Source organism: Podarcis erhardii (assembly GCF_964252035.2).
Source record: "Podarcis erhardii genome assembly, chromosome: 1".
NCBI lineage: Eukaryota > Metazoa > Chordata > Lepidosauria > Squamata > Lacertidae > Podarcis > Podarcis erhardii.
In genome coordinates, this window is record NC_138497.1 from 52,233,512 (window position 1) to 52,260,888 (window position 27,377).

The following is a 27,377-nucleotide window of genomic DNA, read 5'->3' on the forward strand; positions in this document are numbered from 1 at the left end:
CATGGCCAATTGTCAGGAATGATGGAAGTTGTGCTTCAACAACATCTGGAGGGCAACAAATTAGCCACTCCTGGTAAAGGGGAAGAACAGAAGCACTATATGTTGTTCCAGAATTGTGCACTCCATTTCCAGACATCAAATACAAGGCAACCAGTCCTGGATTTGCTGGATTTATTAACAATTCAAATTAACCAAGACAAGAAATTCGGGGATAAAGACATTTATAAAACAAGTTAATAGTTACAACACAACTGTAAAAGCAGGAATACATTTTAAGGAACTGAAGTCACAGTTTGAATTTGAAATTAAGAAAGTGCATTTCTTTCCTCTGAAGTAGGAAATAGGGCTCACTCCTTCATCACTACTTTCAGTTCCACTAAGCATTCTGGAGACAGAACACCAGATAATATGGATTATACTTGTCTTTCTGCTAGGGAGGAGCCAGAAATGATGGCTTAGGAAGTCAGGACATCCAACAAGAGGCCTGAATAAGTAACCTAGTTTGTTTGTGAAGTGTGTCCAAGAGTTTCAATGAACAAGTGTAGTGGTTAAGCTTTCAGAGAAGTGTTACTGAAAATGGTTTTCACATGCTTCCCAATTAGAATGATGGTTTCCCCATGTCTTCAAGGTGTCATCAAGGCTGTCCTTCACTGTCTCAACATTCAAAAAGTCTAGGTCACCCATTTTGACAGAGTTAATGTTGTAAAAAGAGAGTAAACCATTAGGGCATTATATAGCTTCATATACGGCTGAGAATCCATCTGTGATAAGCTTCTTAGACTCTAACTTCTAACACGATTGAAGTGCTTCACACAGGAAAAAATATTACTCGGAACAGCTCATGTTACTATATGAGACCTGCTATATAAAACAATCTCTTCTCAAGATCACAAACTCAGTATTTCCCACTGATCTGAGACTGGACTGGACGGTGGGGCAGAATAAACCCTGCCAAGGTTACACTGAAAACAAATCAAGAAAGCGTGATCAATAATCTGAAGGCGCTATGATGTTATCTGGCTAGAATTCCAAGTACTCCATAAGGTGAAGCCAATGCATGCAGTGCAGGACTTGAGGAGTACTTCAAGAAAAAAGAGATGCAAATGCACTGCAACCTACAGCCGGGGGAAAAGGGACCAACTACATTGGAAGGAGATTGCTAGGAAAATCTGCACAGAAGAGGTATTTTCCATCTCTCTTACTCCCAATGCCACATTAACTCCACATAAGTCACAATAGACATGATTCAATCCATTCCATGAACTGATTGCAGTAAAAGGAGAAACTGGCACGATTTCTGAGGTACTCAAAAAAGCAAGTTCACACAAGCAGGACTGTTATAGTATTTTTTAAAAAAATGCTATAGTAATCTGATTTTGCTGAGAAACTCAGCTTTCTGAACTGTGTAAATTATGCAAATAAAGTACATTTGGTCTTTTATTTTGCCTGATTTACTCCACTTCTGCTAATTGTGGAGAGAGGCAAGAAGCTATACCTTCTGACCACAGGAAATCTCACTCAGCAGTTCATCAAGCTTCTGAGAGGTCAGCAGGAACAATATGCACACGCTCCAAGCATGTCTTTGCAACCATAAGGACTAGAAACTTGCTTTTGTAAAAACCGAAATCAGCATTTTTAATGGAAGCAAAGTTCTGTGGCCAGTATTATATTCTGCACTCTTGCAGAACTGTATTCCAGTCTAAGATACCTCTTTTCAGCATCAATGAATAGAAACATGAACACTATGTGTTGGAGAGCCATAGTGGATTTTCACACCTAACTGAATAGTTATTACAGATAGGTAGCCGTGTTGGTCTGCCATAGTCAAAACAAAACAAATTCCTTCCAGTAGCACCTTAAAGACCAACTAAGTCAGTTCTTGGTATGAGCTTTCGTGTGCATGCACACTTCTTCAGATACCTTCAGATACCAGATACTTCTTCAGGTATCTGAAGAAGTGTGCATGCAAACGAAAGCTCATACCAAGAACTGACTTAGTTGGTCTTTAAGGTGCTACTGGAAGGAATTTGTTTTGTTTTGAATAGTTATTGCCATTCTGGCCATCCATCTTACTTACTATTGCTGTCCTAAGTCAAACTGGTCATTGCTGTTACTGCACTGTTCTCTTTTGTATCAATACATGCCACCGTTTTGGCAGTCTACGTATTTTTGTTGATGTGCACACCTGGGTGCACGGTGTTGCTCTAGTTTGAATGGCAGAGACAGTATTTGGAGTGTTTAATAGATGCAGCTCCTGGAACTATGGTAAGCACCATTAAATATTTTGCATGGTTCACCTCGGTAACCTGCTAGTAAGTGATGAGTGAACACTAAGGGATGCTCTAAATGGAGCAACAAATGGATCCCACCTGAAGTAACAGGTATATATTTAGGAATGAGCAAGTCTTATTCAATGTCGTTTCTTAGCAGACTCCAACTGTATCTCAGGAAAGCCAGAGATTTGTTCTCCAGGGCTTTTGGTTATTGATGAAGCTTGCTCACTGCATCCTGCACAGGAGTTTAAGAGGCCTGGTGTGGAATCTGTGTTACACATTAACACACTTGATGGGTAAAGTTGTTGGTCAATGTTCTGATCCTTCTGGCAAAAATCCTTCTCTGCTACTGAAGTGCCTATTCCAGAACCTGACTTTTGCCTTGTCAGTTTCTCATTTCAGGCTGTAAAGAAATAAAAGAGCCCACAGGTTAGTTTTCTCCCTCGGAAACAAGCCCATTTGCAGATATACAGAGGTTTGTGAGAAATGTTTTAAGGCATAGCTTAAACTATTGCAAGAAGAACAAAGTACAGGTATTGGAAGGCAGTGAGCTGCAGTCTGAGAGTATTGGCAGACTAGAGATGAAAAAGGAAATAGAGGACAGACAAGCTAGATAAGGATACAAATGATGCAGAGATTGAAAATCAATAGTAGTAATAAACTGGATCCAATAAGAAGAAAGAAGTCAATGAAGGAAGTGTAATGAGGAATGGGGGCAAAACAAGGTAGAGAGAGAAAAACTACCACCACTAAATGAACAGCAAAGTTAAAAAAGGAGCAGGTGAAAAATGGATGCCAATAAGAATAAGTCATGTCTTTGCAATAGAAAGAGATAAAAATGCAAAGTTGTAGCCATTTTTAAAGATTGGAAACATCAAGTTTTTATAGCAGGTCAAATAAAAGAAAGGCCAGGAGAGTTGCAAGGATTTTAAGGTTCTGTACCCAGGGAAACATGAAGAACAAAAGCATTCCCGAGAGGGAGAGAAAAGGAAAAAAGGGTACAGACAGAAAAAGACAACAGACAAGTAGCTCATTTTTAGGAGAAGGTAGCAGAAAGCTATCTAGGGATATGACAATATGGAGCTAGACCAGAAGCAGCAGCATAGAGGTTTTGGGCAGAGAAGGGTTAATTAGGATAAGATAAATGGAAGGTGACCTAAGATAGATCACCAAGGAACTGCAGTGGTGGGTACTACAGCAATACTCTTAAGCAGCACTGCATCTGGTAGCTATGAGAAATTAAAATGGGAGGCTAAATTCAGCTGCCTGGTGCTGTTTGGAGTGCTAGGCCAGAAAAAACCACCTTGTCTTAAAGGAAGAAGGTTGAGGGCAGGCATCAATGGTGGGCCCTGCTGGGGTCATGGGTCCTCAGCAGCTGGCTGTGGATGCCAGGTGCTAGGTGCTGATGCCTGTCCTGAACTGACAGGTGTAGTGATGGCTGAATAGCAGTCATGGAGCAAAAATGTAGGTAACTTAAAGGGCTCATGTTTCAAGTATATGCTAGCTACTCACATGTACAATTTCTTGTCGTAGGTTCTTTGGAATTTGCGCGGGCATCACCTTGGCCCGTTTGTACAGCTCTTCATTGTGTTCTTCTACAACATTAAGCTTCCGTTTTGGAGATGTCTGGCCATAGTGTGACTGCCTTGGCACTACAAAATGTTAAAGAAGAATTACTAGGACACTTCTCTCAAGAAACTCAAATATTATAGACTATCAAACTATTTGCAACACTGGATGGAAAATACAGGCAGCAGCTGAGAGGGAAAATTGCTAAAGACCCTTTATTATATTGCAAAGATTCCCTTCATGATTTCAGTTCATATTTTGGCACTGAAGCAAGTACTGATATTTTCTCCTTCAGACCAGAGTAAGGATCAGAAGATTCTTGTCAGTTGTTCATTCCAGCTTTTCTTTCAAGCCATCTCATGCTTAGGCAGGCTTCAGGTACAGAATAGAATATGTTTGCTGATTCACTTCAGTCTTACAAAAATTCTAGGAGAGACACATCAACTCTTAAACAAAACTCCTAAACTAGACTCCACCACCTACATTCCTTGTGGAACTAATCTTACAGTTATTTATGATTTCCCAAGTTCCTATTAAAAGGTTCATAAAATATGCAAATAATGCCTACTCACTTGTGCAGCTACCTTGGCTTGCAGAAGGGTCTGTAACGGGGGCGCTGAGGTCTTCCATGCTGGAAGGGACAGAGGCCAATAAACCTGCAAAAAGTTAATGGTTCCATTAAAGAACAGGCAACTTTTCATTATTTACTGATTTATACTAGTACAGTACTCCAAAACTGCCAACTTCTGTAAAAGGCATCATGGTGACATACAATATAAGCATTAAAACATCATGAAATACAAAACAACTAACCAACACAGAATCAAATTAATTGTCTAGAAATGTTTTCAGCAGGTGGAGAAATATTAAGATTATGGACGCTTGTCTGACTGCAAAGGCAACAGGGTTCCAAGATACTGAGGGAAGAAGAAAGACTACTATAAAGTGTCAGGGAATCTACATGTGCTGCAATGTTGATTCCTGAATGTAACGTCTTTTAACATGTCTGTATATACATCTGAAGGTGCAGCACAATGTCAGGGGGCCAACAGACAGCAACTCTAAGCCATTCCCAGGGAACGGTCCTGCAGGCAGGAGCAGAATCACTAGACTCCACTGCCACTAATTCCCATCCCACATATTAATCCAATGAAACATGAGATGAAGATTTCCTATTTTGGAAATTAACAATCACAATAGAAGCCACTTAAACATTAAGTTGCCAAAGGTATCCAATTCATAACATTCCAGTTTAATTTTCAGCTACAAGACCATCTGTTTACAGCTAGAGGGCAGTTTTATTTAAATGTAATAGTAATAATAGGAAGCCTGTCAAGCTGGCAGAATATTTGATGAGGAGAGTAACCAAGATCCCAGCACTGGTATATTATAATACTTGCTGCACAATTCTGATCATATACTTAGCCTTACGTTTTATATGGTTCCTTCGTAACAGCTCCAGATAGTTTATTTGTGCTTCACAGGGGCTGGTCCGCTTACAAAATATGTTCTACCTGTAAACAGGTATGTTTAATAATATTCAGAGTGGCCTTCTTTGCTGCAGTAGATATCTACAGATACCTTTACAGCTGTGAGCTGTAAAAGTGACCAACTAATGATATCCTTTGTTTTCCTCGAAGGATCTTTTATTCTGTATCTTAGGCATTTTATTTATTGTCATGCAAGTTGGTTTATATTGTTGTGTTTTATGTTTTCTCTTACAGCTATATTGTGATGAGCAGTGGTCACAGCATAAAGTCAGAATCTTAATTCTTCATTGCTTATGCCTCTCTATTCCAATGTGTGTTACATATAATGGGTCCCCAAGTGTCTTTGTGTTTGGTTTCAGTTCTGAAGAAGTTCTGTCTCCTGCTTTTTCAAACATTACACACTACTTACAGAGCAATTCCTGGTCTGCTAGGAGCACAAACCCTAACACCTCGTAGAAGCCATTTCTTCCTTGTAAAGACTGGATGACATTTGATCAGCTTAGATGGTTTAGTAAAACCCAAATGTATTATGTAGTACTCAGTACTTACAAAGGCCTCTGTAGCGTGAGAGCTGCTGGTAGATCTGTTTCATGCGCTCTATGTTCATTCGGCTGGCCTCTGCATGGTTCACCATGGGTTTGGGATAGTCTACCCCAATGATACATTTTGCTGCCTTCTGCACCGACTCAGGAGCATTCCATGGCTCATAGATGTAGCGCGAGGGAAAACCTTTCAACTTGGGAAGATATCGCCTGCAACATAAATTGAGTGAGACCTTCACTTAGTACTGTAAACAATCAACTGCCCCAATCACAAAAGGAGGCAGGTCTGCATCTTACTTTCAGCATTGTCCTCACTCTTCAGCCAAAAAGGCTCCAAGAGCAACTTACATAAGATCAATAAAAACAAGATAATCACTAAAAGACAGCACACAAAAAGGGGATGAGGAGGGAAGAGGAAAACCATCAAGCTAAAAACAAAAATACAAACAAAAATAAAAATACAAAAATAGTTCTGCATTGCAGGGGGTTGGATAGATGACCCTTGGGATCCCTTCGAACTCTACAATTCTATGATTCTAATGACCAGCCACAATGGAAACACCAGTGGTATCCAGTCTCTCAGAAGAGCTAGTGGAATGATTGTGTTTCCATCTCTCTCTCGGCTGCAGCTTGACTGAACTGACAAGCTCCAGTGACATAACGGGACACTTTGCTCACCTGATGAAGTCACCACTGGGATCTGTTCGACGTCCAAAACCAACAGGGCAGTAGCAGTGGAAGAACTGTTGGAAAAAAGCACTGCACGAAAGCCACATCCAGCTGCCTGAATTCACACTGAAATCTGCATCTAGCAGCAGCTCATCAAATACCTGGAATAAAGAGGGGTGAACTCAGTGAGGAAAGTCCTTCAGTAAAGTCTCAGTGACAGGGGGCAGGGATGATGTGAAGCCAACTATCACCTACAACATCACTGATCATTTTGTAATATTCAGTGAACCCAGACCATGGGAGAATGAAAAAAATAAGAGAAACTAGCCAGCAAGATACAGTTTGTGGAAGCTTGCCTGCTCAGACAGGAAAAGCACATTTTTTTTCTATTTGAAGTTACCACTGCTATGTTCTCCATGCACAATGGCAACAAAAAACAAAGCTATGCTACTGTCAGGTAGTCCAGTTGAATTTGATTTCTGGGATATTGTCACTTAAGTTTCCAGTATTTGCTCTTATGGAACAGGATTACTACCATGTTAATATAGTAGTGGCTGGGGCAACCCAGTCAGATGGGTGGGGTAATAATGCTGCATTTCAGGGACTTTCCAACAGATCCCAAGAATCGAATGTGCTTATCGTGTATTACATTTCAAGAGGTTCCTTAGAATGGGAGGCTCATTTCAGTGACCTATGGTAGTGCTGTGCTGCCTATAGAGCTGTTTCACAGCTCTTTACTGCCAACATATACTTTCTGTCTCTTTTCTTCGTTACTCACCCTTACGCCTGACTCCCAGCTGATCCAAAGGTCTCCTCTGGTCAGAAAGCAGGCTACAGCATGCCGGGCCAGGTGATGAATCCAACCCTCCTGTCTCAATTGCGTCATGATAGCATCAATCCAGGGGAAGCCTGTCTTGCCTTCTGCCCACTTTGCCAAGGCTTCAGGATTCCTGTCCCATGGGATCTGAATACAAATTGGGTTCCCCTCCATACGGTCAAATTGGGGATTGTTTGTGGCAGCTGTATAAAAAAATTCTCTCCAGAGTAACTGGCCATATAACGACAATGGTGGAGTGCTATTCCGCTTCACCTAGAGATGACAGGAAGAAAGAGACATATACCAATAAGATCAAATCAAATTTTATTAAACGGTCACAGACCAGATTGGTTCGTACAGCTAGTCAGCGAAACATAACACCAGAAAAAACAAAGGACAATTTCAATACAGATTAGGCCATAACAACAATTTAAGATTGGACAGCATGAATAAGATTAAGTATTTGCCTTCGCCTGCATGTTGACATTGGAAAGCTCTTGTTTTCTGCGCCTGATAGCGGCTGCACAGAATTTAGCAACATTGATCGTAATTACAGGAACCTTATCTTCTACCAAGGCTCTCATACATTGAAGTTCTGATTCATTTTTAAGCTTTTGTAGAACTGGGGCAATAAAGGTCAGGCGTAGATCCTCGTAATAGCTACAGTGCAGCAATACATGCAAACTTGTTTCCACTTCCGATGAGCCACATGGGCAAACACGTGACTCATATGGTTTGCCCTCATATCTGCCTAACAGCAGGGCAGAGGGCAAAACGTTTAATCTGGCCAGGGTAAATACCAATAAGATAGTATCAGAGTTTTTTGACATACCAATAGATTCTGCACTCTAATTAGGGTTATAGCTTCAGTAAACTTCTACTACGAGATCAAGGCAGTAAGCTTTTAAAACACCTGTTCCCAAGCATACCTTTACTAAAAATAATTACCTAAGGTCAGAATATTTGCTTTAAACTTTGCTTGTATACAAAATCCACAGAAAGGCCTTAAAAGGGCAAAATTAAGGCAGCCAGTGTGAGGGAACCATCTACTGAAAATATGTTCAGAAAAATGTAACTCAAGCAATGTGTTATTCCTTTGTAATCAGTCCCAGCTATAAAACAGCAGAGAGGTTTTCTTAGTGATGACATCCGAGCTGTGGAATACTCTTATAAGAAGAGCCTGTTGGACCTGGCCAATAGCTATCTAATCCAGCAACCTCTTCCTCCAAATGCTGTAACCTTTCCTCACAGGGGAGTTGCTCCATCACCTTATCATTTTGATTGTGGTTTTCTCTCTACAGAAGGATTCAGGTGGCATGCACTTGATTGCCCTTTTGCCACCAAGCAAACACCTTTTTAGATGCAATTATAATCTCCTGACCTGTGCTGTTTTTATAATTTTGTCTGTTCCTTTGTAAGATGCCCTTGCAATATGCATGTAAGGCAGTATAAACAAACTTATAATATTCCAATATTCCCTGGGAAGTGCAGACACCTAGGAGGTTGAAATGCAAATTAATACATTTCAATGACTACGTCAAGATGTTGGAAATTATTACAGATATAAGGTCTACTAGAGACATGAAGAGAATTAACATCTCACTAAATACTCAGATTCATTTTTATTCCCGGACTTAAGATATCTTGTTGAAGGAAGATTCTTTCTGATTCTTACCTTTCTGTATAGTTCCCAGAGCCGGTAGTAGAATAAGCGGCAAGACAAGCACCCAAACCGAAGGTAGGGGCTGAGCCCTGTGGGACTGGCCAACAGTGAATTGGCGTTCATCCTTGGCCTCTCGTAATTCGCAACCCATGCCTTGAAGGATTCAAGTAAAGGGAGAAAAGAAAACCGTCATGGACCTTAAAACAACCTTCTGTGAAATTCTATAAACAAGTGTTATTTGATGCTACTAACAATCTACCAGTTGCAGGGAGGCACATCTTGTCATGACTTGCCAGTGTCATGTGTACCACACTTTATTTTCCTAACTTTCAAACTCTGACTGTTACTAGTTAAGGGAATTCACCACTAAGAGTGTCCATTAAGGCTGGCTTTCTTCCAGTACAATTAATCACTACCAAAGAAAGCAAGGGATATAGGTCAATATACCAGACACCACACCAGTGTGTCAGAAACTGAAGTATATAATAGGCTAATATTAAAAAAAGGAAAATGTAAGTGGACTGTACACAAACTTGACTTTATTTCAATCACAGTTCATTGGTGCACACCAGACAACAATACTGGGATATAAAATGTGTATGCATTTACAAGAGTAAGAAAAGAACACGTAAGATCTAGATTAAGGCAAGAAAGTATGAAATGATTTGGTATTTCATTATTAGTTTCAGCAGGGTGAAAGCATTAGAAACTAAGACAACCTTTGGCTTGCAACACGTCTCAGACACCAGAGCAGCAAAGAGATTGGTTTTTCTAGATTCACTTAATACACTGGTAATAGCACAGCAAAGGGTACTCTTCCTTCCCTGATGCATTATTTTGCAATACAGATTATAAGGTTACCTTTCTTTCCAGGTGCTTATCCAGACGAGTTAATGCTTCAGTCTCTCCTCCTTGCCAAACAGCTGGAGCAAGACCCTCAGTGGGGAAGCCTGAAAGAGAATGGAAGAGGGTGTTAATATAGAACTCAGTCAACAGATATGGCTTTAATTCAATCTTGTGCAGTGTATTAACTAAATGTGTTCTGCACTATACAGCATGAAATGACCACTGACAACCAGCAGAGGGCACCTTTGAATAAAGGTTTTCATAAGGTACACACCCCTGCAGCATATGCTAAAAAACCTAGGAAAACCTAAGTACTTATTTTTCTGCAAAACTATTGATTATAACCCTTGAAAACCAACCCTCAAACTGAAATGGAGGGGGGTGGGAAGAGAGAGAGTGTGTAGAAAATTCAATAAAACAACAGCCATGTAGCTTGGAGCACTTCCAGAGAGCTGATATAATGGAGGAGTCGTTTCCACTTGCTCATTTCTAAAGTTAAACAACCTGCTTAGCAACAAAATTTTCAGTCCAATCTAGTGTGTTAAAGATTAACACTCTGATTTCTGCCTGCTCATAAAGAAATGACTGACATAGATGGGTTAGGAACAATATTAGGGGACTAGTATGGAACCAAGGTACAAAGCATGGACAGAAGAAAGACTATGTTCTATTTTCTAGACACAATTTTCAATATATAAATTATTTCAATTACCAGCCTGTAATTAGTAATTTCTTACAGTAAAAAATAATCACAATGACCCAACACAAGGTATAGTACCCATAGTATCCACAGCTAATCCACTGATTTTCCCAAGGTGCACTGATAATCTCAAATTTGTTTCTAAAGACAGAACCAGAACAGGCCAGGCAAGAAGAGTACTACAGTCCATCTGTTCCAAGCCCATTGAAAGCTGGTGTAGCTGTCCTGCAGTTCTGCAACGTACCAAGCTCCTCCAGGGATGGAACGCCATAAGTTTCGTCATGATTTTCTTGGATCTCAGTCCTGCATATCTCCATCTGTTGATTTGTAACTGTGGCAACTGGCTTCTTGGGCAGGTCCATGCGACTAATGATGGCCTGGAAACGCTTGTACGTCAGCGGAGGTTTATGCCCATTCAATTCAATTATCCTGCAGATTGGAGAAAGAAGTAGTTTTAAAAGTTTTGCTGCCATAAGTTGTGTAGGGAAGTAGCATTTCCCTCAATACATTTAGGATCAGTCACTCTTTTAGATATTTTGTGGGAGGGCTAAAACTCACAAAACAGGCACTGCAATCCTATTCTCTCACATTTCCAGTTTTAGCCACTAACAAGTAGCTAATGCCACAGAAGACAGAATTGGTATGACCTTAAGAGATTGGAGAACTGGGCCAAAACTAACAAAATGAATTTCAATAGGGGCAAATGTAAGGTTCTACACTTAGGCAGGCAGAACTAGCTGCACAAATATAAGATGGGGAACATGTGAAAAAGATCCAGGGGTCTTAGTAGACCACAAGCTTAACATGAGTCAACAGTGTGATGCAGCAGCAAAAAAAGCTAATGCTATTCTAGGCTGCAGCAATAGAAGTCTAGTGTCCAGGGTCTAGGGAAGTAATAATATCACTCCATTTGACCTTGGTCAGGCCACTCCCAGAGTACTGTGTCCACTTCTGGGCACCAGAATCTAAGAAGGGTACTGACAAGTTGGAATGTGTGCAGAGGGGGGCGACCAAGAAGCTGAAGGGTCTGTAAACCAAGCTTTATTGGGAATGGTTGAGGAAGCTGGGTATGTTTAGCCGGGATAAGAGAAGACTGAGAGGAGATATGAGAGCCATCTTCCCATATCTAAAGGATAGTCACATTGAAGAGGGAGTAAGCTTGTTTTCTCCTGCTCTGGAAGATAGAACACAAGCCAATGGGTTCAAGTTACAAAAAAGAAGATTCCGACTAAACATTCAGAAGAACTTTCTGACAGTAATAGCTGTTCGACAGCGGAACGAACTCCGGAGATTGGGGCTCTCCTTCACTGGAGGTTTTTAAGCAGAGGTTGGATGGCCATCTATCATGATTGCTTTACTTGAGAATCCTGCATTGCATGGAGTTGGACTAGATGACCCTTGGGGTACTTTGTAACTCTATAATTCTATGATTCTAAGTATTCCTCAGTACTCTTCTTCATGACATCTATGGCCTGGAAGCCCCACCCCACAAGAGCAATGTACCAGACCAAAATAAATACATTAATAATAATCTATAAAATCATACTGTTCCTAAATTAACAGTTGGCAGACTAGAATTATCCTTCTGGGCAAGTCTGGTGGAATAAAAAATGCCTTAACAGGTGCCAAAATCCCAAAAGGGTCAGCAGCAGCTCAATACCCAACCATGGGGCTGCTACACTAAAAACCCTGCTCCATGTCACCAGAAAACAGACCTTGGGAATGTGCAACCCTACAAGAAGCAGTCCCCTGATGACTGCACCAGTATTCAAGGGGTAAGGAGACTTCTCAGGTCTCTTGGTTAAAAGTTGTTAAAGGATTTAAAAAAGAAAACTAAAACATTGAATCTGTTCCAGTAACATATTGGCAGGCAGTGCAGATCCCAGTGCACAGGTGCTATTGTATTGCCAATAAGTCACTCCAGTTAAGAGGCTAGGTGTCTCTGCACCAACTGCAACTTCTGGACCAAGCCAGAATGCAGACCCAGACAGTAATAAAGGCTTGAGGTTACCAACACAAGACTGACTTTGGTCAAGTTATTCTGCCCCTAAAACAGTTGCATTTATTTAACAAGGCAAAGTTGGTCACTAAGGACACCTGGGTTTCAAGTGATGTTGATGGATCCAGGAATATCCCGACTATGAACCTGCTTCTTCAAAGTGAGCACAATCCTGCCAGGTAATTGATCTATCTCCCAGACACTGAAATCACTTGCATACGGTATGTATGTCTTATTAGGATTCAGCTTCAGCTTACTGGCCCCATTCAGTTCACTTGCATGTCCAGACACGAATCCAGGCCTTGCACAGCCATTCCTAGTTCAGCTGTTTAAGAGAGTCAGAGCCAAGTGTCATCAGCATACTGGTGACACTTTTCTAGTTCCAACTGAGGCTGAGAAACACAAACTTGTGGTTTGGTTGTTGTCAAGAACTTATTTTTTGTGAAAGTTTCGTGCTTAGGTAGTTTCAATCACAGCTGCAAGACTGCCTTAAAAAGAAATTTACTGATGTGGTTAAGAATGCCTAAACACTGTGCAGAGATCTCCACCACTAAAATAATTATTTCATATGTGGTTTAGGAGTCCACACTGTTTATGCTCTCAGTGTCAGTCATGCCACCAATGTAACTTAAAGATGAACCCAAAATGCCTCTGCAGGGTGTAAAATGCAGATGAAGATGCTTTAAGTTTCCCAGAAAAACAGAATGGTTTCCTGAAAGTCATACAACACACAGAGCATGCTGTTCAGACAGTCTCTGATCCAGGCACCCACCAATGATTCAGGCTATGCTTGAACACAGAAGCGATCTGAATTCATTTAGTTGCTTTATACTGTACAATTCTAAAAGGGAACCCTCTGTATTAAAGAAGTTAACACCTAGCTAAGAAGATCCTGAAGCAACAGATCTTTTCTCTGGTGAAACAAAGCCTCCAGAACAGAAATAACTAAAGACTCTCAAAAGCCAGAATGCAAAGAGTTAAAGAGGCAGTGAGAGAGCCAAGTTGCAAGCTTATATAAAGCCAAAGCAGCTTCCTGCTCAGCTTGTGTACTAGGAGTTACAAGAGCAGCAGCCACGTCCTCCCAGTCAACAACTTACGCAAAAGGGTTGGGCTTTCAGTCTAATGTTTCAGCATAAGCCATGTGCCTGCCTTTCCCCTGGCATCTGCACGTGTAAAGGGGAGGAGCTCCACGCCATCCAGGCTTTTACAGAGCTACACTCACATGCATGGCTCCGTGACCTAGCTTCCCAACAATGCACAACAGCCGCAAAACGGAAGGCAGCTCCTTGCCTTACGATATCTCTACCTATTGAATCCAAGCAACAAACCAATCCCCTCTTACGTATTGAAGCAAAAGGAACTGTGCAAATGAAACTGTGTGAACCAGAAAGCCAAGAGTGAAGAGTAAGTGTGAGGGTTCCAAAAATTGACTGGGTCAGTGCAAGAGGATCAAATACTGAGTCAGCATAGTCCAGCTGTCAGGAGGAACACAGAAGGTCAACCCCCCTGGCTCAGCCATGCTCAATAGCAGAACTTGGACATAAATCTCCAGCTCAAGTTCCCCCAGCTTAACTATAGAGATGTGAATGTCTTATTTTCACATGTTGTGTGAGGATGAATGAGTCAACAACAGCAAATAAGTTTTAAATTGAAATAGAGCTCTAAAATTAAATATGCTCTTTAGAGAAGAAATAGTTAGGAAAATTTGACCTTTTTAGCATTAAAAGACAGAAAGTGAAGGCCATACAACATATGATTTCCCCCTTTCCAAAACGGTCAAACTCTGTAGTTCATATAAATGTTTTTCTTCCTCCACCATTAGCTTTCTGCCCTTATAAGCAATTATTTCCCCATCAATAGAAATTCTGCATTTAAATAGTGGGGGAAATTATATTTTTACGCTCTTTTATAAGCATTTTAAGCAGCTTCTCAGCAACAGATGAAATAAGCTCACTCATCCTCATTAATTACAGGAAGTTCCCTGATTGTATCTGAATGTTTAGTAATGACTAGACGTTACAATTCTGAGTAATACACCAGGTTGCAGAATTTGCTGAGGGCATCTCAGTCAGCCCTATATTTCAGACCCTTCAGTCTACCAAGAATAAAATGTCTAGATTCTAAAGGAAAGAGGCTCTTCCTAACAGCAGTAAACTAGGAAGCAGTTTAAATACTTTAAAAATGTAAACATCCTGTGATTGCAGAATTATTTTGGCTACTTTATCCACAAACAATTCAAGCTACAAAACAGTTCAAGCCACTGTCCAATTCATACACAGCATAGGCATATAGCATACTTATGTTTAAAGTCTAACAACAATACTGCAAATACACACATATCCACACTAAAATTTAATTCCTAAAAAACTGAACTGAAATTACCTAACACTGAATTGATGTAAAATGTTTACTGCCTGAAACACAACACTGAACTAATACTGGATGGGAGGGGAAAATCCCAAGTGTTGGGGGAGGGGCATAACAATAACCATATTTTTTCATCATTGGAAAGAATCCTGGTGAGCTTTGGTCTTAACATGTCCCTTCCAACACTACCACTCTGGTGTGGTTGCAAGGAAATGCAAGCCCAAGGCTTACCTAGTCCCGTTTCCTTTATAATAAAAGCCAGCTTATCATTATATCCAAACCCAGCCACTCTGAATGAAATAACATAAAACCAGGAAAACTAGCACATTTGCTAATATGGTAATTAGCTACTGCCCCAGCTTTTCAGATTTTTCTAATACCAGGCAGTCCATCAGCCACAAGACTGTGGGGAGGGGAGTGCTATGACTATATAGATCCCAAGTAGCAGTATGCCTAGCATGCTTCTAAGCTGGGGGAGGGGGTCGTGAAGGAGGAGAGAGCAAATGTGGCTTCCTGAGATTATTCCTTTTAAAATACAGTGGCTAGAGATGGGCCTCCAAAGAACATAGCCTCTAAAAGACACCTAATGTCAAGGCACCAATATGGTAGAGCTCTGCTGCTGTTTTGCACTTAAAAATACAGTAGGTAGATAAGTACATGCATGACACAAAGGAGAATATAAAACTTCTAAAGAATTTTAAAAATTAAAATGCTCAGAAATGCTCAGAAGTGTACAGGCAGGGCCAGAAAAAAGCATTTTCTGCAACATGTACAAAACCTTTAAATAAAACCAGTCCTATCAGAGGTCTTGTACATGCACTTCCACTCATGCAACAGGGCTTTCCCCACTCCTCTCCCTATCCCCAATCGGGGAGCTAGAACAACCTCCACAATTGCACATGAGAGAAAGGGGGGGGGGAAGTGTCCCATTTGGTAAGCTGCAATGTTTGCACAGATGGAACAGTTGGAAGAACAGGGCATGGAATTCCACATGAAGATTGTGCATAATGATTAATGGGCAAGCACTGCATAAAATTCCATCTGCAGAACAAATAGCTTCCCCTCTCAAGAATTACAAAGCTGGACAGACTCTGGAAGACATTGACAAAACAGAACCTGACTGGGTAAAGGGCATGTCAGGATTTAAGTTACCATCATAATAAGAAAGGATGTGCCACACCAAAGATACTTCTGTTTTAATTTAAATTTGCAATTACTAACAACATATTTGCACACTTAAACAATACAATGCAGCTTAACACCTATATTCAAACCTGTACAACTGTGACCGTAATATAGATGTTAAGTGCTGCTGCCTTGCCACAAGAGAATACAGGTGTGTGAGAGAATGAATCATGTTTCATTTAAGAACAAACACAGAGCAATAGTGAATGAAGTACTGAACAGTCTCATGCAACCAGTTTCACAGTCTCTTTGCTCCATTGTCCCTCCGACAGAATGCATACATATCCCATGCACCTTCTCCCAGTCTCACCATTCAAAGTATACCTTCAGCTCCTTCCCTAGGGAAGAATTCAAAGTTGTGCTATGGCAATCATTCTATCACTGAAATCATTTCAGCTTGCCAGGTCCCCTCCATGTACTGTTCTATGGGTTCTTCTGGAAACCCCACCACCACCAATTGTGGGGAGGCAAGGGGAGAAAAGCCCTGTTGTGCTAGCAGAAGCCCTCGCTTCTGCTAGTGGGACTTGTTAGCTGAATCTGTTTCCTAATGTTTTGTCTTCAGTAGATTGTAAACCTGCAGCAATAATGATCTTATTCCATAGCACTTTGCAGTAGCAGCAATATAATAAGCTCATAATTTATAAACTCTTTCCCCAATTCCCACACCAAAAGGTGGAATTCAGTATGAAACTTGAGATGTTTTAATCCTATAGTAGTACAATAGGACGAATTGAAACCCTGATCAGTTAATAAATCCTAAATATTCTCTCCCACATCATCACCAGATGCGTTTTATTTTTCCTCAGATACCATAATACCTTAGCATCTCCTTAAGCAGATCTATATCTTACCTGTCCAGATCGTAAAGGGTATGTGAGTTCTCCATTATCACTGATACTCCAGCTTCTTTAGCCAGCTTCACTATAGCTGCATCTCTCTCTTTTCCAAAGGGCTCAGAGTCATATTCAAAGGTAAGACGTGTCACTCCCCATTCCTGCAAGAAACCACACAATATTACCCCACTACAAATATGAAATGACACTCTTAGCTCACCATAGAAGTCTGAGAACTAACACTTTAAAGGGAGGCTAAAATCCAAAGACAGATTTAGGGAAAGGATCCCATTTTAAACAATAAGCATTAACACATACAAACAAAAGATAATCCACTAACAACAGCTGTTCTCACAATGCATTAAAAAAACTTTGCTTTTTAAGAGTAGTTTCTTAGTGTCTACTTTCAGGTCACTTCCCTTGCTATCCTCACTGAATATCAAAAATAGGAACTCTTTGGTTTGCTGCTGACTTTCTGGTGTGTGAGTGTGTGTTTGTGCGCCTCTCTGTATACGTATGTACAAACATCAGGACACACAACATTGTTTAATTACAATCATAGTAACGAGAAACTTGATTAAATTGACCTTTTTTCTTGCCAGTTCAAATCATTATTTAAATAATTCCAGTCTGCCTCTGTGTATCCCAAACAGCACTATAAGCCACCTGTTCTAGGGTAACTAGACACCTGAACCAGAACACTCCCTTTATGGGATAATGAAACACTGCAACATGGTTGCAGCTCCCAGTTGCATGTTCATGTTAATAATATGTATTATGTATCAAATTGTGAAACCACAGTACAGTCGTACCTTGGCTTCCGAACACCTTGAGACTCCAACGTTTTGGCTCCCGAATGCTGCAAACCCGGAAGCGAGTGTTCTTTGGAACCTGACCGTCCGACGCAGCTTCAGCTTGAGTGCAGGAAGCTCCTGCAGCCAATCGGAAGCCGTGCCTTGGTTGTCAAATGTTTTTGGAAGTTGAATGGACTTCTAGAATGGATTCCGTTCGACAACCAAGGTACAACTGTACTTGCATATTGAACACCATCTATGACCAATCTAGTAACACAATATAGGACTTTGCATCAACCATAGAAAACACCACAAGGGAAAGCCTATGCTTCACATGCAGAAGATTCCACCAGTGAAAAGGAGAACAGGTTTCAGGCCAAGAAAAAGTAGTCAGAGGATATAATGACAGCTTCACAGAATCTAACAAGAAATTGAGGATCTCATGCTTTAAAATTTTAATATACCAAATTTTGGAGAGTGCTGGGGTGCCAGTCACAAAATGGCTTCCATGGAAAGTGTGGCATAATACAAAATTTGAGAGATAACCACCCAGACAACCTTATGCTTACCATAGGAAGTCAGCTATGTACTGATTGTGGAAATCACACAATACTGATTATATATACAAACAGAGGTACACGCTGATGGTGTTGCTGTCTAACAACAACAGGGAGTACCCCTCAGTACCAGGAAAAATATGCAAGGTAGTCATATCACACTCACTTTCATTTCACATGCCCCATGCCTTTCTTTCTAGGAGAGCCAGAGACTGACTTCTTTTTAAAATGAAAACTCAGATCCTGAGGAACCTGCCAAGGGCACCAATGAAAGCGTTTGAATGTGCTGGGTTGGCAACCCCTATTCTAGTCAGCCAAATAAAGTCACAATTCTTTAAAAAAATTGCCTACAAGATATGTAAAGTTCTACATCTAATTACAGTGGCCACACTACAAGTTAAGAGATAAAAGAAGGATCAAGAGGCTACAAGAGCCCCCACTCTGATATTGTAGGTCCCCAACTGGACAGATTAAGTTATTGAGAAGCTTGTGTTGCATCGAATGCTCTGCATGTGTAGTTCAGCTGGTGCAACAAGACTTCTGTTCCCTTTCTTCCCCCCTTCTGAGGGCAAGTGTGAGCTGGAGTGGAGAGGAAAAGGAAGAGGAAGCTGTTCTGCAAAAGGAGCTGCAGCACTGGATATGACCCATGGCCCTGCAAATATACAGACAACCTAGAAAATTATTGGATGAAGCACCCAGCAAACATCCCAGAACAGACAGAAGTACAAGAATTTATACCCAGAGTGTGATGCAGCCCCTTCAGTCTATTCACAAGACCAGTTTTTTAAAACATGAAAGTTGAATGTTACTAGATAGATCATGAATAAATCATAAGCTGAATGGTTAATGCACTGGAAAGGACAAGATAAAGAATTCAGGCACCTTTAGAACCTTAGCTACACCTTTTTGCAGCATCTTGCTCTTCAAAAACATGGCCTATTTTCTCTGACAAAATGTGTTAGATGTAATTGGTTGCCACAGCAAGCATACTAAAAATATGACAAAGGGAAGTGTGTATGATGCAGAAAACTCTGCTTCACACAAATCAAGATCTAGGTACAATCAAGATAAAAGCATAAGGTGGAAACTTTGGCAAACAGGTGCACAGACTATTTGGAATTGAGTCCAACGCGTATTTGCTTTATATAACCATTTGGGATAAAAGTTATCATGTAAATCCTCAACTTGAAAAAAGCAAGGTTTCTCTATTCTGCATGCAAAATTATGCATGATCTTTCCCATTCATCATGCTATGTCGCTATATACATATACAACTTAAGAACAGAATGGTACACTACACTGAATTTCAGCATAACCAGTAGACAAAAGATGGATACTTTCTGCTCCACATAAAATTTACAACCACAGAAATGGCATAAGCCCTCAAAAAAGTTACTTCAGTTCCCTGAATAAGCCCTTAGGGATAAGATGTTAAGATATCAATGAACTAGGTTAAGCAGCCAAAATCAGGATAGAAATAGTTGTAGTTTTGATGCAGATTTCCAACTGACAATTTGAAAAGTACTGAGAAAGCAAAAGATGCAGATGTTGTGCCCTGTTCCCCCACCCTGTCTAGTTTCTTATGTGGCAAAACTAGAACCCTGCTTGCTAAAATAGGCAGCAGAGATGTGATCAGTGGAGGAATGGAAGGCACAGCAGCTGCATGCTCTCCCATCACTTCCAAACATTTATACATCATCCAGGGGCCAAAGTGGCCCTCCAGGCCCTTCTATCTGGCCCCCAAGGCTCTCCCTAAGCCCTGATTTCAACCCTCCTTAAATGTTTTTGCCTGGCTACAATCAATGTAAATATCAATGTTAGTCAGAAGCAGCTGAATGAGGCATGGGATTTTAGGGTGGTATTCAACTTTTTGAGGTAGCTCCTGGATTAACAGCAGTGCAAGCAGATTCCCTCCCCCCCACGCGAGCTTTGCTCTGGAGAGTTGGTGGTACCCCCAAAACAGATTTAGGGAATGTGCAGGAGAACATTCTGTCACACAAGGAGAAATCCATGTGTCAACATAACACTCACCTCAGTGCTCCATTTAATACAAACCTAATTTACAGGAAAATTGACTTTCCTTTAAAATAGGCTTCCTCAAACTTGGCCCTCCAGATATTTTGAGAATACAATTCCCATCATCCCTGACCACTGGTCCTGATAGCTAGGGATCATGGGAGTTGTAGGCCAAAAACATCTGGAGGGCCGAGTTTGAGGAAGCCTGCTTTAAAAGCTTTTCACACAGAGAAATTTTCTTACCTTAAAGAGTCTTGGGAAAACATCAGTAGGCTGCCCTCTTACTACAAACAAGCGCGAGTTGAGTTTTCGTAAACTGTTATCCAAATCTTCCAGGGACTGGAGTAAAAACCTATGGAGAAGAAGAAATAAGATGGCATCAGCAGCTGTTGGGTCAAGTAGTTAAGGGTCCTCAAACTCCAAAGCAAAGAATTCAGCTCCTTATCTATCAGTGCTTGGCAGTCCTTTGCCAACACTTACATTTTATATTTTCTTCTCCTTAAGAAGAAAAAAACCATATGGCAGAAATACCAATCAGAAATACCAGGTTGTGGAATCAGAAGTTTATGTTCTTCTTTCCCATTGCTACATCTAAGAAATGATCCCTGTGACAATTTGCTCTCAATCCTTGCATACCTAAATCAGGAATGAAGTATGTACTTCACACACACACACACACACGAACTGCCACTTTTGCATACATCTATCACTGTAGAGGTGAATTTTTCCACTTAAAACCAAAACAGAGAATATAAACAGTTTAATTTTTGACATTTTACATTACAAAATGTAGAAATGCAAGACTCTTTGCTAGAATGCATGTTCTAACTCTATACACAAGCACTGAATTTCAGAATCACATCACATATCTTCCTTGTATTCGAGTGGAAAAGTCCAACTACTGGTATTAATTTAGGCTTTTCTCTGTAAATCAGATCATAGAACAGAACAATGGTATGTACATGCACATGGGGCTAAAAGACATAGAAGAAATTCAGCACTTTAATCCTAGGTAAACACGTGCAATTAAAAGGGTGAAATATGCACCTCTTAGCTTAAAATAAAATTGTAAAACATTTAAATAAAGTAGAAGGCAGCAGCCCAGGTGGTAACTGGTCTTGTAAATGCTAGAATATATAACATTATGCCAAAAGCAAGATCTTGGGAAGGTGTTTTAACTGGATATTATGCTTAATTGATTTTCTGCCTCACAGACTTGCAGAAGCAAGGTCAGTCAGATCCACATGATTGCTGCTTGAAGCATTGATAAAGCCATTAACACCAACCCAGGCCTATAAAAATCTTAACCAAAATATTATTTTCTACCAACCTACATTCCAATGGCTATTAGAGTAGTAAAATGTCCCCAAACCAATACCAATCTTAAGGACCTTGTTGTGATCAACTGGGTGTGCACTTTGAGGATAAAAATAAACTGCAGATTATCTTGGCAAGAGCTAGATTTTGTGGGGCTGCCTCTAAAAATGACAGTGCTAGTTAGGACAGAGTGTCTCCTAACAGGGCATCGTGTTTGTAGGGGGGTTATTGGTTTGATTTTGTTTTATTGTGTATTTTATGTTCTCATTTTGTATTTTTTTGTGTGAACTGCCCTGTGATCTTTGGATGAAAGGCAGTATACACATTCAATAAATAAAAAATATTAATAATGGTGTTGACAAGCAGCTTGCAGGGCTACACCAGACCATATGTCTTCTTGTCCCCTGTCCCAAGCTAGCATGACTGTATCTGAACCATGAGTAACAATTCACTGTGTAACTGGTTGTTGCACGCACCTTGAAAAAGGTGGTCGTATGGCCACTCCTTGAAGCTGATGTTTTGGATCAACTACAGTACAAATATTCCCCATTCTGGGAAGTAGAGATGGTTATGGCAAGGCAACTGCAGGCACTCTCGGATGAAATCTACACCCATTCCAATTTGGGCTCAGACGTGGCAATGGGACAAAGCTGCCCTTGGTTGCATTGAAGGATGGCCAGTGTTGACAGCGGGTCAAGGGGAATACAACCTTGCTCCTGCTTCTTGATCTTTCTATAGTTTTCACTATCGGCAACCATGGTATCGCCTTGGCCTGGCTTAATGGGATAGGAATTGGCGGAACTGTGTTGCAGTGGCTCCATTCTTTCCTATGTGGCACAATTCAGTGAATAGCATTGGGAGAGTGCTTTCTGACGCTCTGGCAGTTATGCAGGGCATTATTTTATCCCCAATGTTGGGAGCAGACACCAGGAAATTTGTGGCATTAGTATGCTGATTACACACTATTTCGTTGTAACATGTGAATCAGAAGAGGCCATGAGGGCTCTGGATTACACAATGCCTGGATAGAGTGGTGAGAGGAATGAAGGAAATTAACTGAGCTTGAATCCTGACAAGACTAAGACACGGTGAGTGAATGGTTCCTGCATCCAAGAAATTGGTCAGTTTACATCCACCTGAAGGAGCAAGTATGCATTTTGGGATGGCTTATGAATCCAGCTTTGTCACTGGAGGTGGCCCCAGTAACTAGGAGCACCTTTTATCAGCTTCGACTCATACATAAGCCACAGTCCTTCCTGGACAAAGACAGTTTGACTACAATAGTCCAGGCACTGGCTTCCCCTCTGGTTGGTCCAAAACCTGCAGTTAGCATAGAATGCTGAACCAAATTGCTAACAGGAGTGAGACCTGCACTACCTTCCCATTTGTTACTGGGCCAAATTCAAGGTGTTAGGTTACAAAGTTGTCAAAAACTTGGGATCAGTTTACTTGAAGGATCACCTTGCCCAATTGCTTGACCATTTTAATCTACGGAACTAGTGCTTTTATAAGTACCATATAATACTCATTTTGCTTTTTGAGGAATCTATCCTTTAGTGTGAAGAACCTGCTCTCTGGAACTTTTAATATTAGGAAGGCCCATTCATTGCACCTTTCTTAATAGCTGCTAAAGTTCTGCTCACGCAATCAAATGAAAACATGTATTTTTATTATATACATTTGTTGTGACTTGATTTTAGCTATATTTTATTATGTATACTTGTTTTTAAGTTTGATTTTATGGGTATTTTCCTATGACTATTTTATATTATTTAATCTTCTTAGAGAGTTTTAAAATTTATTTTGCAGCACAGCATATACCGTATTTTTCGCTCCATAGGATGCACCTGACCATAGGACGCACCTTGTTTTAGAGGGGGAGAACAAGAAAAAAAATTTCTCCCCCCTCTCTGCTCAGCGGCCTTTCAGCGAAGCGGCAGGAGAAACGGAGCCCCTTCCATTTCTCCTCCCGCTTCGCTGAAGGGGCGCTGTGCAGCTCTCCCTCTCTGCTGAAGCCAGGAGAGTCTTGCTCTCCTGGCTTCAGTGAAAGGAACCCAAAGCCTTTGGAGCGCAGCGCGAGTTCCCGCTGCGCTCCAAAGGCTTCAGGGATAGCCTTTCGCTGTTAGTTAGAAAATAAATCTGGAGGAAAAACTGTGCCAGGGTGTAATTTTTACCTTCAAAAACTATGTAAAAAATTCTGGAAGACAGGTAAGCCTCTTTCTATATTAATGATGTACATGTAAAAGAGTATGTCCAAAATGTTAGCTATGTATCTGTTGCAAGTGATATTCTTCTGCCCCAAGTGAACTCTCTTAAAGTAGCCAAATTACATGTCAAGTCTCACAAGGTATTTCTCTGACTTAAACATAGAATAATCCTGAGCCAAACTAAGCATGCCATAACAGGGCTTTCCCAGCTTCTTCACCTAGGGTTCTGTATGTTGAAACTACATTAAGTATACACTGCAGGTATTTCCAAACTAGTAGAACAAGAATGTCTTATTAGACAAGGTGCAGCCTATCCTAAAATGACAGCATCATTCCAGCAGCTATGCCAGCTGCCAACAACAGATTTACTCCCTTTTACAGCTGCTCCAGCAATCTCATTTTTTCCATATTTTTTTAGAGGGTGAACATATTCACAGCTAAGTGGTGGTTTTCAAAGTGTATTATTCTGTTAGAAGTACACAGGGGGACACAAACGTAACATAGGAATTACTCACAAAACTACTCTCAAATTACAAACAGCCTAAATTATTTTACATGGGTATGGCCTACTGAACTTACAGCACGTATGGAGAGAATTAGTTTATGTTCCATTTATTCCAGAGATGTATTTTGTGTATTGCGACCCTAACAAGCTCCCTGTTTTCAAGATTAAATGAAATTTAAACAAAGCCACACAACATAGCAGCTAGTACAGTGAAAAGGCATTTTTAGATGATAATATTTGCTTTCCTTTAAAAGCACAAGCAAAATAAAAGTATCAAGGGTAGGATTCATTGTTGTACTATTACAAACTTCCCACCCCTGCAAGCATTTCAGCCTGCCAAATGGAACAACCTCCCCTTTCCCCCATGTGCTGTTCTGGGTGTTCTCTTTACCCTCTGATACAATTTTGGAGGATGCTGGGGGGGGGGAGAAGGGGGGTGCCCTGGAGCTCAAGGGGAAGTCCTTGCACAAGACAGGGTTTCTGTTAAAGGGTATCATTAGGCAAATCCCACCCCTAGTTTCAACTTGTTTTGTTGCTGTCATATGTTATAAAAAGATTAATAGCCTCCATGGTTGCTTAAATATTGCTCCAAATGTCTTTTGATGTATTTAGGCAGTCAGAAAGGATGCCAGATATGATTCAGTTGTGGGGAGGAGAGACATCCTTGTCCTTAGGGTAGTGGCAATCGAAGGGGCAAGTAAGGTGCTTCCCTTAGTTGGTTTCCATAATTGTGGGGGGTGGGATGGGGCGAGCTTCTCTTTAGGCAGCATCAGTGAAATAGTATTCATTCAATAACAGCCTTATATTTAGGCACTAGCCTAGTAGCTACAGGCAACTAGAAATTCCATGCAGATGAGTGCTTTGAATTCCATGCAGGTGAGTGGGCTGGCAGAGGACAAGAGCACTTTGTCCTTCATCCATGTCCTGGACAAAAACAAAGCATGCTGCTGGACAAGGAAAGCCCTTTTCCCCAGGCCCAACACAGCAATGCAGCTCCATCTTTCCCTGCTGCCAATCCCACAAAATGGCTAGTAATTTTTTTTAACCTGCAAGTAACTTTTGTGAGCTTATTTTCAAGCATGCTCCAATAACCTGACTACAGTCTTTGGGCAGTGAGGCCTTCCTTAACAGACGCAAGGCATATTACCTTTGGAAATAAACAGAATACAATGGTACCTTGGGTTAAGTACTAAATTCATTCTGAAGGTCAGTTCTTAACCTGAAACTGTTCTTAACCTGAAGCACCAGTTTAGCTAATGGGGCCTCCCACTGCTGCTGTGCTGCCACCGTAAATCTCTGTTCTCATCCTGAAGCAAAGTTCTTAGCCCGAGGTACTATTTCTGGGTTAGCGGAGTCTGTAACCTGAAGTGTATGTAACCCGAGGTACCACTGTACTCTATGGCAAAAGAACAGAGTCTTTGGATGCTCCAATTTACTTGTTGAAATCCAGAAAAGAACATGATGCAAGAAATCCAAAGTGTAAACACCAGAAAATCCTATTGGATACTGTACTTGTGATGTCATCTTTACAACAACACTCCTCGCCCCCATGGTTAAGTTCAAAGGCAACTAGGGGGTTGCAGCACTTGTCTTGCTTTCAGGCTGAGGGAGCCGAAGTTTGTCAACAGACAGCTCTCCGGGTCATGTGGCCAGCATGAGTAACCCGCTTCTGTTGCAACATCTACTCGCACTGGCGTGCTTTCGAATTGCTAGGCTGGCAGGAGCAGGGACAGAGCAACGGGAGCTCATCCTGTCGCGGGGATTCGAACCGCCGACCTTCCTACTAGCAGGCCCAATCTAAACCACTGAGCCACCCACTCCCCCCCCCCAACACACACACGTAACAGACGCATGAAAACAGATGCAGCGCTGACACTCCTTTTGTTTCATCAGCTGGTTTTCCCTCATTTTCTGCTCCTTCTTCCCTTCCTCCGATTTTTCTGACGTCTTTCACGAGCCCGCCTGCAGCGACACACTCCGCGCGCCTATTATTTAACCGGGCGCCGGGCATCGCTGCGAGCCTCCTACGCGGCTCCTAACACCAGCAGGCCGGAGCCGAACCCAAGCTCAAGCCTCGTCCCCACTGGGCTTAACCCCCCCCCCCCACGGCGCCCCCTATCGATTCTCTGCGCCCTGCCGCGCAGTTCTCGCGCCGCTTAAGTTATCAATTACTCCCACGGGCTCCACGTCAGCAAGGCGACCGAGTTAACCTGCAGGGGGGCCTTGTAGTCCAGCTAAGTCTGGGGCGTTTTACAGTGGTACCTCAGGTTACATACGCTTCAGGTCACACACTCCGCTAACCCAGAAATAGTGCTTCAGGTTAAGAACTTTGCTTCAGGATGAGAACAGAAATCGTGCTCCGGCGGCGCGGCGGCAGCGGGAGGCTCCATTAGATAAAGTGGTGCTTCAGGTTAAGAACAGTTTCAGGTTACGTACGGACCTCCGGAACGAATTAAGTACTTAACCTGAGGTACCACTGTATTTTAGGCCACTGACGGGCGGAGCGTCACCTTTTCTGGAGCCCGCTCTCCTGTTTCTCAAAACTTTACACCCCCCTGGGCACGTCTGCCAACACCCTCCGCGTCGGGGCACGGGGGTGCGAGGCAGCCTCCCCCCTCCTCCTCCTAAGCCCTCGCGCCCCAGCTCGCGCCAATTCTCCCCCCCCAACTCCCCCCCGCCCCGCGAACCCCGCGCGCCCCCTCGCGATGCCTCCCCCTCCCCTCGCTCGCTCACCGCCAGCGGTTGATGCCCACAGCCGAGGAGGCCGCGAACCAGGGGTCCAAGATGTAGATGCAGCGCACGGGGCCGCCCTCCCGGATGGCCGCCTGCAGCGCGGGGTTGTCGTGGAGCCGCAAGCCGCGGCGGAACCAGTGCACGGAGCAGCCGCCGGTGGTGCGGGCGTCGCGGCCGCCCGAGGTCCGAGAGCCCGAGCCCATTGGGAAAGCAGTCGCCATTCCGTCAAGCAACGCAGCCGCCAGAGGAAGCACAACCGCCGCCCGCGTCTGTCAGGCGCGCTGTGCCCCGCCCG

The 27,377-nt window shown here is 42.0% G+C and overlaps 1 protein-coding gene across 2 annotated transcripts; it reads right to left on the bottom strand.

Moving 5' to 3' along the window:
• Positions 1 to 2,056: 2,056 nt before the first annotated feature.
• On the bottom strand, positions 2,057 to 27,377 carry CRY2 (cryptochrome circadian regulator 2). 2 transcript variants are annotated; one of them, XM_081843888.1, is made up of 12 exons: positions 27,083 to 27,377; positions 20,564 to 20,672; positions 16,972 to 17,114; positions 10,814 to 10,998; positions 9,885 to 9,973; positions 9,036 to 9,176; positions 7,322 to 7,633; positions 6,553 to 6,704; positions 5,882 to 6,084; positions 4,427 to 4,498; positions 3,786 to 3,925; positions 2,057 to 2,676 (listed from the first exon to the last, which is right to left on the bottom strand). In XM_081843888.1, the coding sequence occupies exons 1-12, from the start codon at positions 27,301 to 27,303 to the stop codon at positions 2,659 to 2,661; spliced, it is 1,785 nt and encodes a 594-aa protein (XP_081700014.1). In that variant the 5' UTR covers positions 27,304 to 27,377; the 3' UTR covers positions 2,057 to 2,658. The 2 variants fall into 2 exon arrangements, with proteins under 2 accessions (XP_081700014.1, XP_081700013.1); XM_081843887.1 differs by having other exon boundaries at positions 4,415 to 4,498.